The sequence below is a fragment of the Podarcis gaigeae genome (assembly GCF_964106915.1).
Source record: "Podarcis gaigeae genome assembly, chromosome: 5".
NCBI lineage: Eukaryota > Metazoa > Chordata > Lepidosauria > Squamata > Lacertidae > Podarcis > Podarcis gaigeae.
Window position 1 is genome coordinate 1,870,185 of NC_139681.1, and position 13,839 is coordinate 1,884,023.

A 13,839-nucleotide genomic window follows, 5' to 3' on the forward strand; every position below is an offset into this window, starting at 1 on the left:
TAGTCAAAACAAAAAAAATTCCTTCCAGTAGCACCTTAAAGACCAACTAAGTTAGTTCTTGGTATGAGCTTTCGTGTGCATGCACACTTCTTCAGATACCAAGTGTGCATGCACACGAAAGCTCATACCAAGAACTAACTTAGTTGGTCTTTAAGGTTGCTACTGGAAGGATTTTTTTTTGTTTTGACTATGGCAGACCAACACAGCTACCTATCTGTAACTGCTATTTCTTAGCTAGAGTTGTGTTGTACAACAAAAAGTGTAATGCAGAAATAACACTAACTTGCATCCATTTTTAAGAGACCAGGCCATATTTTGAAAGTAAAGCAATCAGAATATGACATTAGATTCTTCTAGAACTACAGCTGAACCCTTTCCCCACTTTTGGTTGCATCTGGGGGTTTTTGCAACACCTTGGCAGCTATCCATGTAAGATTGCTTATTATTTATTTACCATACTAATTTTCAACCAGAATAGTTATTTAGAATTAATAAGCAATTGTGCCAACAAAATAATGCAGAAGACAAAAATATAAAACAATGGTACAGCTGTCAAACTCCAAAACTATCAGGTAAAATCAAAGAAAAAAGGCACAATAAAATACTTCCCTCTAAAAGAAGGGAGGGCAGGAGTGTGCCAACCAGGATTCAAGGGGGCATGAACTACATAACTCAAGGGTTATTTTTGAAAAGGACCTGGTGAATAGCTTCTTTGGAAAAAGCATTCCTTAAAATAAGATGTTGCATGCTTAGGCATTGTGTGGAACTTCTGTTAGCTGAAGAGGCACTCTGTCGCTGACCTTGAACCACAGATTGCTCATGTGTATTTGGGTAAAAGCTCTCCTACTATTCATAATCATTTCTGATAGTTAAGCATAGCCCTTTTTAGACATTTTCCTCTCACTTCCTTAATCATGATTTAGTGGTTGCTTCTCCTTTTCAAAGGAAGAGTGCACACTTCTGTTACATATACATATACCACTGGAAACATATACAGTAGTAAGAGCTGTAGGAGACAGACTTTGCCAATCCCACGTAGACCCTACCCCCACGTAGACCCTACTACACAGAGAGGAGTATCAAGTGTCTTCTTTTTCCTTTTCACTCTTGGATTCATCTCTCAAGCTAAGTAATAACAGATAAAAGCAACTTTCCATTCCTTCCTTCAAAGACTTGGAGATAAGAGGGAATTCGAGTGTGCCAGAACAAAACAGGATAATATGACAATATTAGGATTCCTCAGACCCAGCCAGCAAACAGCAAGGTGGCATTTTTATGGCATACCTCTGAGGTGCCTTTGGCATATGAGCCAACCTCTCCCAGCTTAGCAGGCCTTCCAGTTTCCTTTGGATATGGACATAACCTTGCCTCGTCATGCTTTATCCATCGTGTTAAGAATCATCTGGCAAAGCAAATTAATAGGATAGGGCAAGAGGCACTCCTTTCATTCAGGTGCTGGAAACACCAGCCTAAACCATCACCCAGGCTCTAGCTCTGCAGCCTGCAAAGCTGTGATAGTCACATAGCTCAAGCAGTTGCACATTTAACAGCCCTATAAAATAAGAAGCCAATTTAAAGAAAAACCCTAAAGGAGGGAGATTCTGCCCACCACCGCAGGTCAACAACAGGTGGGAAAGATGACTCACCTATCAATCACCAGATGGACTTATGACTTCATATGATTGGCAGGCAGGTTGTCTCACCCCTCTGTCAAAGTCCCTTCCACAGCAGTTCTCAAGTGCCCGTCAGCTTACTGGTTATTGGGCGCTTGGGAACCACAGCACAAGGGGGTTTGCCCTATAATGGTGCAAAGCATTTAGCACAGGATGGAAATGCTGTTTTCTGCAGAGACTGGCTGTGTGAACAAGTTGCAAAGCTGAATCTAGCCATGTCTACCTGCCCCACACATGATGTGCAGGTGGACATGGTTTAGGGGAAATGGCCTCATGGCCCAAACTGCTCTAGAACAATGACCATCAAACTTCCTCTTCTCTGTGTTTTTGACACTCATGTGTATGCTGGAATTGCTAGGAGTGAGTTGTAGAATTCAGGTGTGTTAGAGAGGAAGGCTGGCAATGATGGTGAAGCTCTTGTGGGCAGTTTGTTTGCCAACACCAATCTTACAAGAAACAGTTGAAAAACTACATTAGAGCATGCCCCAGAATCCTCTGCAGCTGGAAGGATTCCTCAGTAAGCACACTAATGTGCACAACAGTAGAGGAAGGATGTGAAGGTTTAAATCTGAACCTTGTTTTGGTGGGTGGAGGCAGTGGTGGCAAGCAGCTGGGAGCAGGAGAGGTAAGAAATGGCATTTCATTCCAGGTTGATGTGTGTATTTAACATTCCCTGCAAGCCAAACACAGTCTTTCTACCTAAGACAGAACTGATACCTCTGCTCTACTCACTCTGGCTTGTGAAGCGTGTTCCAAGTAAGTTCCTTATCAAGTAGGGTCCAGGAAAAAGATGACTGAAGGCTGCATCAGAAAACTACAGCTTGAGCTCCCTGTCAGGGCTCATGGTAAACGGTTCCAGCCTCTCGCTCTCGGGCAGCATGGCATTCAGTCTCTCCATCAGGGGAATGGTCAGGTCGACGCCCATCTGGATGCGACGCAAGATGGCAGACATCTCATTGACCTTCTGGATCTGCTCAGCGTATTTGGCATATCTTTTCTGGCGCTCCTGCATTAAGCTGTAGAGGGTTTCTACCGAAAGATCCATCTGTTTACAAAAACAACAGGACGGTTGTGTTCAATTAGTCACCTCTTGGAGGAACGAGATGTTCTTTCCATGGACTGTGGGTGTGGAGCCAAATGTGGCCCCTGAGACTTTTCCTCTGCCCTCCATCTCTCCCAGCCCCCAACAGTATGGGGGTTAGCTGTACCAGGCCAGGCACAGCAGTAAGGAATCTCCAGGCGGCAGCCATGAGTCCTGCCAGGTCCCATTTGGCCCACGAAGCTGTTTGGGGCCAAAAAGGGGTTGCGGGCACTGTTGATCAGCACCAACAATCAGCTGATAACACACACACAGAGAAATGTCTTCAAAATTAACCAGGAAATAAATCCTTTCTCCAGACAATTGAGAAAGGACTTTCTGGTTCACTCTGAAGCCATTTCCCACCCGCACTTTCCCTGGATTTTGTAACTGGCCCATCTCAACCACAGCCCACTCCTCACAACACGGATATACAAGAGGTGTGGGCAGGTGGGTGGGCATGGGGAGAGGAGTGCAGAAAGTTCCTGATTTTTGCATGACTGGAATGTAGCCAACTGTACAGAGGCAACAGTTGCTGCCATTATTCTGCTCACTATAATAATAATAATAATAATAATAATAATAATAATAATAATAATAGTTTATTGTTTATACCCCGCCCATCTGGCTGGGTCCCCCCAGCCACTCTCCAAGCGAGAGATAACCAGAGTATGCACCACTCTGGCGAGACAGTCTGCGGGCAGGGAGGGTCTCAGCCTGCGTACCAGGTGGAGCTGATAAACAGCTGCCCTGGACACAGAATGGACCTGCACCTCCATGGACAGCTGTGAGTCCAGAGTGACTCCCAGGCTGCACACCTGGTCCTTCAGGGGCACAGTTACCCCATTCAGGACCAGGGAGTCCCTCACACCTGCCCGCTTCCTGTCTTGTCAGGATTCAACCTCAATCTGTTAGCCGCCATCCATCCTCCAACCGCCTCCAGACACTCCCACCAGCCTCTGGTCCTGCACACCACTGACATGTGAGCCCCCAATGGAAGCCCTTGGGGAATGTTGCCCTTGTGCTGAGAAAGCTTTCCCATCTCTTCCACAGCGACCACCAAGATTACTGACAAGTCATTAACCATTTTTAAAAACCTCTCTGTCCTTTTGTTTGCACCTCTCACACTGCTCCTTCCTTGTCTTCCCGATTTTTTGCCTCTCCCCCTGTATTACTGCCCCTTTGTAAACTCCTTGGGGCAGGGAGCTGTGCTTTCTTAGCTCTTGATGGAACTGTGCCATAACAATAAGAGGCAGAAATAAACTTCTGGCTAGTCCTAGCTAGTGCTATTTTTCTAGCACAAGAGGTGCTGGAACTCCCCATGAACACCTCCCTTGTTCTCTTAGAATGCAAATGGCGCCCACCAGAGAGGTGCTGGGACTGAAAAAAGCCTTGGTCCTACCAAACATTACAAGATTCCCGCCCCCCAAAGAACACTTCTCTTAAATTAGGAAGATATACAAAGACACAATGTAGTAAGGATTAGTCATACACCAAACTTTCAGAAGTTGGTCTTGTAAAACAATCACCACCTCCGGAAAAAACATTTCTTGTTTTAACTTCTGTGAGGTAATGCATTTTCTAACCACTGATTTGGGGTGGATCAGCAAAAGTGTTCCAACAAATTTGGACTGCATTATCTCCCAATAATAGGTTTGAAATTTCCAAGTAGACACATGTAACCTTGATTTGTGCACTGGTTTGTGCTTCTTAAATGTTTGGGAACACCCGCCAAAAATAAAAAATAAAATTGGAGGCACACTTACACTAGAAAATGATTACTTTTTAGAGTTAGTCAACCTCTGAAGAGCCCCTCCCTCAATCTGTCTTGAGCATAACTCTAGATTAAGAGATGGCAAGTTCAGAAGTACAACTCACACAACTGGCCTCCTCCTCTGAGGGTAGCTAATTCTGCTGTGCCTTGACTCTAGGAATGACTGAACGTCGGAATGTAACTGGAACCACCCAACTATAGTGGAGACTTATCTGAATAAAGCAAGACCAGAGCAGATACTCATGCCAAGTGGGCAGCCTCATCTGTGAACAGGTGCTATGGAATCACAGGTCCCCTTCATCATATTTCTTGCAGCACAGAGATTGGGAATCACTGACACAAGCCAGGTACTGTACTGGTGGCTAACAATATCACCAATTTCTCCCTGTGCTTTTTATTAGACAATAATACTGTATTTTAACCAGCTTGTGCTTGTGCTGGTTAAAATTGTTATAACACCCCATACCTGGAGAGATCACAACATTGACAGAGTAATGACAGAACAAAGCAAACCTACAGTTAATGTACCTGCACACATTAAACACATGTATGGAAGGTTATGCATGTTCATTGATTTTTATTTGCTTTCTGAAATAACTCTACCAAATTCTTCTGTCTTTTTTTACATTGTTAATGTATCAACATACATGGCACCAGAGGTTTTTTCCCTCGGGGAACGCAGGGGTACGCATACCCCTTAACATTTTGTGAATCTAAGTTTGGCCTCATTGAGGGGCAGTATTTCAACATGAGTAGGAAAATGAGAGTACCCCTAAACATTTTTTAGGAAAAAAGCACTGCATGGCGCCTCATCAAAACTGTACATTTATGATTTATTGCCTTTTACCATCTCTGTTAAAAAGTGAAGTAATTAAGAGAGAGAGAGAGAGAGAGAGAGAGAGAGAGAAAGAAAGAAAGAAAGAAAGAAAGAAAGAAAGAAAGAAAGAAAACCCAGAGTTTCCGCTGTTAGTCAGTCATAACAAATTCATGGCAGGCCAAGTTCCTGCTTCCATTATTTAAAACTGTGTCATTCAGTGAACAATCTCAAGCATAAGAGTCTCATTCAAAGTTGGCAGAAATATTCCAAACTCTCTGAAATCATCCCTTGCTGAAATTAGTGACCATAATGAGAGTTCAGCCAGGCAATCTCAGTCTCTCTCCACGTTATGCTGAGCAGGACACTCAGGCCTTAAAAGTGTTTCTCAGAATTTTGAAGAGGCCCCTTGCATGCAAGTCAACCAAAGTAGCTAGACACTGATACGGGATTGCAATTCCTTCACCCCTTTTAATAGCTCCCTAGATAGAACCTGACACACAATTACAGAAATTCTAAGAGCTGCCTTCCATTAAACATAAACCTGTTGAGTAGAGGTTGCTTCACACTTTCAAGTCAAGGGCAAGTGAGAGTCGGCAGTGTCCATTTGATGGGCCAAAGATGCTGGACAAAGAAACTGGCCTTAGAAATGGACTACTCAAGGAAGCAGCACGTTTCTACAAGATGACACAAGGAACTTGCCATTCCCCAGCTCCTGGAAAGAAAAGGGCAGCATGCTAGGCAAGCGATGCACTGCTCACATGAGTAAACCACTTGGAACAAGCAGGGTTTTTGTGGGTGAGTCAATCCCAACACATTGCTGCAACCAAGAGAATGTGAATTTTCTTGTGGGGTTATGTGCATATTCCCCTGCTCCTCTGCAGTAGTACAGAAAGTGTGGGGTAAATGTGAATTTTCCTATAGGGGTTGTGATTGTGTGTGTGTGCGTGCGTGTGTGTGTGTGTATACACACCTTTTTGGCAAGACTTTTAAACTGGTGATTTAAAAGGCTTCTGCTCATCCCCAAATTCATAATGCAAGTTCTCAAATTCAAGATTATCATTTGGTCATGTAGACAAAGCCTGGGGGTTTTTCCACGCAGGAGCTGAAACCATCACTTTCCCCTGTTCTTTCTTGTGGCTTCCTTTCTTTTCACACATGGAACAAAATTAAAAAGAGCATGCTGGACATGGAAACAATTTAAGCTTTGTGCATAAGTTTCCATTAAAAATAGATACACTGAACTTTAAAAACTTTTGTGTACTGGGGTTAGCCATGTAAATTGCAAAATGGAAAACAGACCACCAGCAGGTCAACTGTTGCCTGGGATGGAAGCAAATGGAAGCCATAATTTTAAACTGATTGTCCCACCTAATGAGACAGGGCTGCAGAATGGGAGCCAGCTAGAATGCTACCAAAACCGCGTACCGTATGCCTCATTAAACAGAGCAACACAAGGACCCTTGGTTTTTGAAAGGCTGACTCCAAATAAGTGCCTTGGGATGGCTTTGCAATGCTCTGGTGTATAAAATGGACTGAGATTACAACATCCAAAGCTGGCAACTAATAAGCAGGAAATTGACTGCTCTTTGAATGCTGCAGCCCACTTTCTGATGGGGTTCAGTTGCACAGTGTGCCCTGAAACAGGGCTTTAGGGTCTCCACTGTCTCCCTGTTGCTTTCCAGTATGAGGTCAAAATGGTGGCCATGATGTACACAAACCTAAATGGCCTGGGTTTGGCATATAAATCCACTTCCACATTCCTATGAGTCATCACAATCTATAAAGCTGTCCAGGAAATACTTAGGGAAGAGACTTCCGGGTTGGCGCCATCGCCGAATGGCGGACTCCCTCCGAGCTCCAGAGGGAGCCTGCTCGGCAGGGGCTGGGTCCTACCGCGCCGGCGACGCGGGGACCCTCAAAAACCATGGGCGCTGAAACCCATGGACATGGTGACTCGGCTGGCACCTTTTGCGCTCCCCCCCGGCCCGCGAAGGAGCCTTTTTAAAGGCTACGGAACGGGTGACAGGGCGGGGGGTGCTTTGAGTCCTCCGCTTCCCCTGCCGAGCGAAGCCGTATGCCATTCGACGGAGAGCGCTGACTTCTTCTATTGAAAATCTGGACCTAAAAGAATAACCCGTGAGTAATTGGAACCTGGACTAAAAAGGGGGATAATTTTTTAAAAAAATTCGGAGCGAGCGGGGGAGGCGCAAAAAGGAAGTCAGCCCCCCCCCCGTTGTAGAGGAGTTAAAGCAAAGGATTTGACATCTAAGATCGAGTGCAACCCTATTTTTACAAAGTTATTAATTTCGCGACGGAAAACTATAAGACTGAGCTGGAGGAGAAAAGTGGAATTGATTTTAAAAGTAACCCCCTCCCCCGGAACCCTGGGAGCGTTTTGCGAGAGCGCCGGGAGAAGACAAAGAGAGGTTTTGACAGCTGCCAAAGAGCTGTCAAAGCAGAAGAACAAAAATGAGAACTTTGTTACAAGGACTTTGCCGGTTACATTTGTTATAAATTGGATACAAATTGTTTAAAACAAGGAATAACAAGTTATTTGGACTGATTGGGGTGATCTGGAAGGGAACTGAGTTATTGCAACCCACCTAGAGGAGCCGAGGGATATTACAAGTTGTTGACATGGAATTTGAATAGAACTTTCTATCTCCTGGGAAACTGCAGAAATGGAACACTATTTTGACTACAGAGGCTGACATACTAAAGAAGACAATAGACTTATCTATTGAAAAATGGAAGGGACTTGGCATTATGTTTCGTTCCTGAATAACAGAGCCTCTGCAGCTGAATTTGAAGCTTTTGGAATTAGAACATTTGTGCAGGAAAACAGGAAAGGAAAAAAAAAGAAAAGGAGAGAGATCAACAAGAACAACAAGAATAACAAGAATAACAAGAATTGGATAAAGTTGGAAGAGGGAACATTTGGGGACATCCAGATTTGAAAGGTTTAAAGAAATAAAATTGGAGTTTTTACTCCTAATGTATAAAAATCTGGATGGAAAAAATGGGCCTTTTTGAGACAGACTCCTTCCAAGATTGGACATTCGAAATTAAAGATGACTGGTAAAGGACTATGGCTTAAATAATTGTGGGAGCTCCAGGAAGACATCAGATGTTGATAAATTTTGGGAACGCAACCGGGAAAAGGGGGAGGGAAATTTGGAATCCAAAGGGTGTTAAACTACATTTTATTTCATTATATTTTAATTTGTAATGTATGTTAAAGGGGGGAACGCGTGGAAGGGAACAGGTCGATTTTAGGAGATGGGAAAATATTTTTAAATTGGGTCAATGACAATAAGTTCAAAATTTGGGATAAGAAATTGCTGAATTTATAAGTAAGAATTGGAATACAAGAGGGGGGGAGGGGAAGTCCTGGAAAGATGTTATGGAAAACAAGATTTTAAATTTGGATGTTTTGTTTTTTTTATTTTGTTGTAATTGGAAACTTTTAATAAATATTATTTTTTTTTAAAAAAAGGAAATACTTAGGGAAAGTCTCTCACCTCTGGAATTCATTTCACCTGGAGACTCACAGAAACTGGGCCTCTTTGTTTCCTAAGAAGAAGTGAAAAACTTTTCATTCAAATGAGGAAATATGGAATTTAAACAATGTAAATTAAGGGTTTTGATAAACCTAGCCATAAATCAAATGGACAGAAAATTGGAATTTAAGGGCAAACGTTCAAGCAGATTAGCTTATGAACCTGGACCCCCTACCAAAAAAAATTCAAGGCACATTTCAAGGTGCTGGGTTTGTTCTACCAATTCACAGCTTCTGCTGTTGCTGAATTTGTTGAATTTATATCCCACCCTTCCTCCCCAAGGAGCCCTGGGCTGCATAAAGTTTTAGGCCTTATGCCCAACACTTATAGGAGACCACCTGCTTGCTTTATTATCTCACAACTGTTAACAGATCAGCAGAAACTGCTTCCTTGACTTTACCATTCAAGAACCAAGTTGGAATAGCAACAACACAGAGAGAGGTGTTCTCCGAGGCTGCCCTACAGTTGTGGTACTCTCTTCTATTGGAGATTTCTCAAAACCAGAGCTTGGTCCAGAAGAGGGGGGCTGGCATTCTTTTCCTTGAGAGCTGGATATTTTGTTTGGTTTGTGTGGTGTGTAGGTTCTTGTTTTTAACATTATAATTCACTCCAAGGCTTTGGAATGAGGAAGGACAGACTACTAATACCTGAGGAAATCAAAGTTTGGTTAAAACCTAGCTAGTATCTATTCTACAATCCTGTACACATGCTAATTTCCAGAGAGAGTAGGAAGAAAGCAGCAGCAATATCTTCTCCTCCCCTTAGCACATTATTGAAAGTAGCATTTTAAATGCTCTAGTAATGCATTTATGTGCAGACAGAAACTCTGGGTACTTGTGATCCAATCCTCAGATTGAAAATGCACCAGGATTGGGAAGACTAGGGAATCCTGAGGGCTGATAAATACAAAAGAGTTCAATTTGCAAGTTACCTTCTGTGCATGGTAAGGGAAGAAAGTGCCTTCAAACTTCCGGATCACAGAATTGAGTTTTCTCTTCAAATGTAGCATCTGAACTTAATTTGAAGTTCAGTACAATAAGAAACATGGCAAGCAAGCCAACCAACAATACACAACACAAAGGAGACACAAAGTCAGCCAGGAAGCCTTCACCCCACTGCTAAACAGCCAGGGTCAATTGAAAATAGTGTTTTCCTGGATAGCTACCAAACAGACGCCTTTCATCTAGGTTTATTCTCTAAATCCAAATCCAGCGCCTTCTCTTCCACTTATGTAGCTTTATCTTGACCACAACTCAATACAAAGACATCACTATACTGGTACATTTACAAGAACACGGCAGGGCTAAAACCTCCCTCCTAGAATCATAGAATTGGAAGAGACCACAAGGGCCATCAAGTCCAACCTCCTGCCAAACAGTGCCTTATATAATTAGGGCTGTGTATCTGCTCTCAGTCTACCAGAACACAGGCTATGTCTCAGGAACTTCAGCTTACAGGAAAGCTAGTTTCTAATTCTTGTGGCTATAAATATACATATGAAGGTGTGACATAAGGAGGAATCTCAGAAGCCAGAGAAGTAGCCAAACAGGTTTTCCAATAGTTGAATGAGAATTAGGATCACTGTCCTGTATAGCGCTCTTTTTAAATCTGTAATTAGCAAAACAAGAACAAATAATGCAAAACTCTAAAAGTTGCAGAACTGTGCAAATTAGGAAAATTTGCATAACACATATGGGTTTTGGAATTCAACTTTTCCTGGAATAGGATTTTTATTGAGAGTATACAGAACCCTTATTATAATGTTCTGAGCAAAATATTGTTCCCGAACATCCTTTCCTATGACTTCTTTAATGAAGAAATTATATCTCTCCAGATAATAAATATCTAAGGACCCACCCAGCTATCAAAGGGGTCTGCTGGGGGTGGGGGAACGCAGGATCCAGCTTTCTGGCTGGAAAATATTCCTTACCACTGCATTAAAACAATAATACAAGATCCACCATAATATAACAATTCACAATAATCACGGCAACCAGCCATCTGGGTGAATGGTATTAATGGCCAGGAAATGCCTGAATAAACAGATACGTTTTCAAGATGTGCCGGAAACGTAATTCCATTGGCGCATAACTTATTTCTAAGAGGACGCTGTTCCAGATGGAAGATGCTACTACTATGAAGACCCTCCTTCAGCATGATTTATTTTCTGAAGGCTGCAGTATTGGAGGCCTTCATCTGATGATCTCAGGAACTAACAGGGTGGTCTTCCCTTGGCTATCTGCCTCCTAGATCACCAATTTTGTGTTGTGATCCATTTCTTTCATGGGCAAAGCCATGATCTTTTAATATTCTCTAGAGCCAATATAAGCACAACTATATTCTTATCTGCTGTAACTTCCTTCCACAGGTCTCTCTGAAAGTAGAGATTTCTTGAGCGCAAATCACTGGAATTGTTCATCCTGGAATTGTATGCTGCTAAACATAAACCGAATACCAGCAAGATGTGGAGGAAGCAACAATCATGGAAATCTTTCATATTCATATTTCTCACCAGACCATATGTCATCTCTTTTTTCCCTAGAAAAATAGGTACCGGTACTCATAATGAAGTTGTTACAGTAAGTGTTACACTTTTTAACCCCCCCCACCCCCCCCAAAAAAAGAGGTTCGGGTACTGCGTACCCTTGAGTACACCCTGGGGGGAAGCAGCGTCTATATGTCATTTCATTTTGGCTTCCGCTGCTAGTCAAAAACTACTGCTACATGGTACAGTCCCAAACCACAGTATTTGAGGATTCATCTGGTAAGAACTGACAGTAGTTAAGTGTGTCAGACTTGCACCAATTAATTATTGTTTCCTTCTAGTTTTATGACTCTTATTACCTACATTTTTTACTTTTATACCATGCACACCATAAAATTTTAATAAAATTATGTTACTATCTCTCTCTCTCTCTCTCTCTCTCTATATATATATATATCTATCAGTCTACTACTGCTACAAGATTAGTCTACTACTGCCTGAAGATTAGTTCCCACTCATCATAATAATAATAATAATAATAATAATAATAATAATAATAATACAGTCGTACCTCAGGTTACATATGCTTCAGGTTACGTACACTTCAGGTTACAGACTCTGCTAACCCAGAAATAGTGCTTTAGGTTAAGAACTTTGCTTCAGGATGAGAACAGAAATCGTGCTCCGGTGGCGTGGCAGCAGCAGGAGGTCCCATTAGCCAAAGTGGTGCTTCAGGTTAAGAACAGTTTCAGGTTAAGTACTGACCTCCGGAACGAATTAAGTACTTAACCCGAGGTACCACTGTAATACAGGTACGCGGGTGGCGCTCTGGGTAAAACCTCAGCGCCTAGGGCTTGCCGATCGCATGGTTGGCAGTTTGAATCCCCCCCGCGGGGATTCAAACATTAAAAACTTCCCTAAACAGGGCTGCCTTCAGATGTCTTCTAAAAGCCTGGTAGTTGTTTTTCTCTTTGACATCTGGTGGGAGGGCATTCCACAGGGCGGGCACCACTACCAAGCGAGGAACTGCCAGAAGGCCCTCGGCACTGGATCTCAGTGTCCGGGCAGAACGATGGGGGTGGAGACACTCCTTCAGGTATACTGGGTCGAGGCCATTTAGGGCTTTAAAGGTCAGCACCAACACTTTGAATTGTGCTCGGAAACGTACTGGGAGCCAATGTAGGTCTTTCAAGACAGTGTTATGTGGTCTTGGTGGCTGCTCCCAGTCACCAGTCTAGCTGCCGCATTCTGGATTACCGTATTTTTCGACCTATAGGACGCATTTCCCCCCTCCAAAAATGAAGGGGAAATGTGTGTGCATCCTATGGGGCGAATGCAGGCTTTTGCTGAAGCCTGGAGAGCGAGAGGGGTCGGTGTGCACCGACCCCTCTCCCTCTCCAGGCTTCAGGAAGCTATCCGTAAGCCGTGGGAGCCTGCGGGAGTTCCCCCCGGGCTCCCCGGCTGGCGCAGAGCTGCCTGCATCCCAAAGTCCCGGCGCGCTGAGCGGTTGCGCCGGGGCTTCGGGTAGCTCTGTGCAAGCCGCGGGAGGGCTCCCCCGGGTTGCGCAGCGCTGCTTCTTATCCCGACACCCAGGCGCGCTGAGCAGTCGCGCTGGGGCTTCGGGTAGCTCTGCGCAAGCCGCGGGAGGGCTCCCATGGCTTGCGGAGAGCAGCCTGCTCTGAGAGCTGGGGTCGGGGGAAGCTCGGGCTTCCCCCGCCCCAGCCTCGCGCCTTGCGGGGGAAATTTTTTTTTTTACTTTATTTCCCCCCCCCAAAAAAAACTAGGTGCGCCTTATGGACCGGTGCGCCCTATGGGGCGAAAAATACGGTAGTTGTAGTGTCCGGGTCACCTTCAAAGGTAGCCCCACGTAGAGCGCATTGCAGTAGTCCAAGCGGGAGATAACTAGAGAATGCCCCACTCTGGCGAGACAGTCTGTGGGAGGTAGGGTCTCAGCCTACGTACCAGATGGAGCTGGTAGACAGCTGCCCAGGATACAGAATTGACCTGCACCTCCATGGACAACTGTGAGTCCAAAATGACTCCCAGGCTGCACACCTGGTCCTTCAGGGGCACAGTTACCCCTTTCAGGACCAGGGAGTCCCTCACACCCGTCTGCCCCCTGCCCTACCAAAGCAGTACTTCTGTCTTGTCAGAATTTAACCTCAATCTGCTAGCTGCCATCCATCCTCCAACCACCTCCAGACATGGACTGTGCCCATTCTATTAATGCATTTTGAGACACCCCTATATAAGAGGCATGCTTTTGGCTTCTTTTCAGCTGGGTTTTCATTGAGGTTTTCATCCAAGCTGAATCCAAAGTAATTGGCAGCCTGTTAACAAGTGTGTCTTTTACACATTTTGGAGGCACTTGAACCCCAACACATCATATCTACTCTCAGAAGAGACATGCCTCCAACACACCTCTGTCCCAAATAAAGACATGCTGAAACAA

At 44.1% G+C, this 13,839-nt stretch overlaps 1 protein-coding gene and 1 long non-coding RNA gene across 3 annotated transcripts in view; one reads left to right on the forward strand and one right to left on the reverse strand.

The window, feature by feature from the left end:
• Positions 1 to 13,839, reverse strand: part of BORCS5 (BLOC-1 related complex subunit 5) — a 43,649-nt gene that overhangs the window by 1,451 nt on the left and 28,359 nt on the right. For both annotated transcript variants that reach the window (XM_083738984.1, XM_083738983.1), the window contains one exon: positions 222 to 2,718. In XM_083738984.1, the coding sequence (XP_083595110.1) occupies positions 2,488 to 2,718 (231 nt within the window). In that variant the 3' untranslated portion in view covers positions 222 to 2,487. The remainder of the gene's footprint in view (positions 1 to 221; positions 2,719 to 13,839) is intronic.
• Positions 3,001 to 11,508, forward strand: LOC310844680. The gene is made up of 2 exons (XR_014564245.1): positions 3,001 to 4,872; positions 11,271 to 11,508. It is a non-coding gene; the product is annotated as an uncharacterized lncRNA (long non-coding RNA).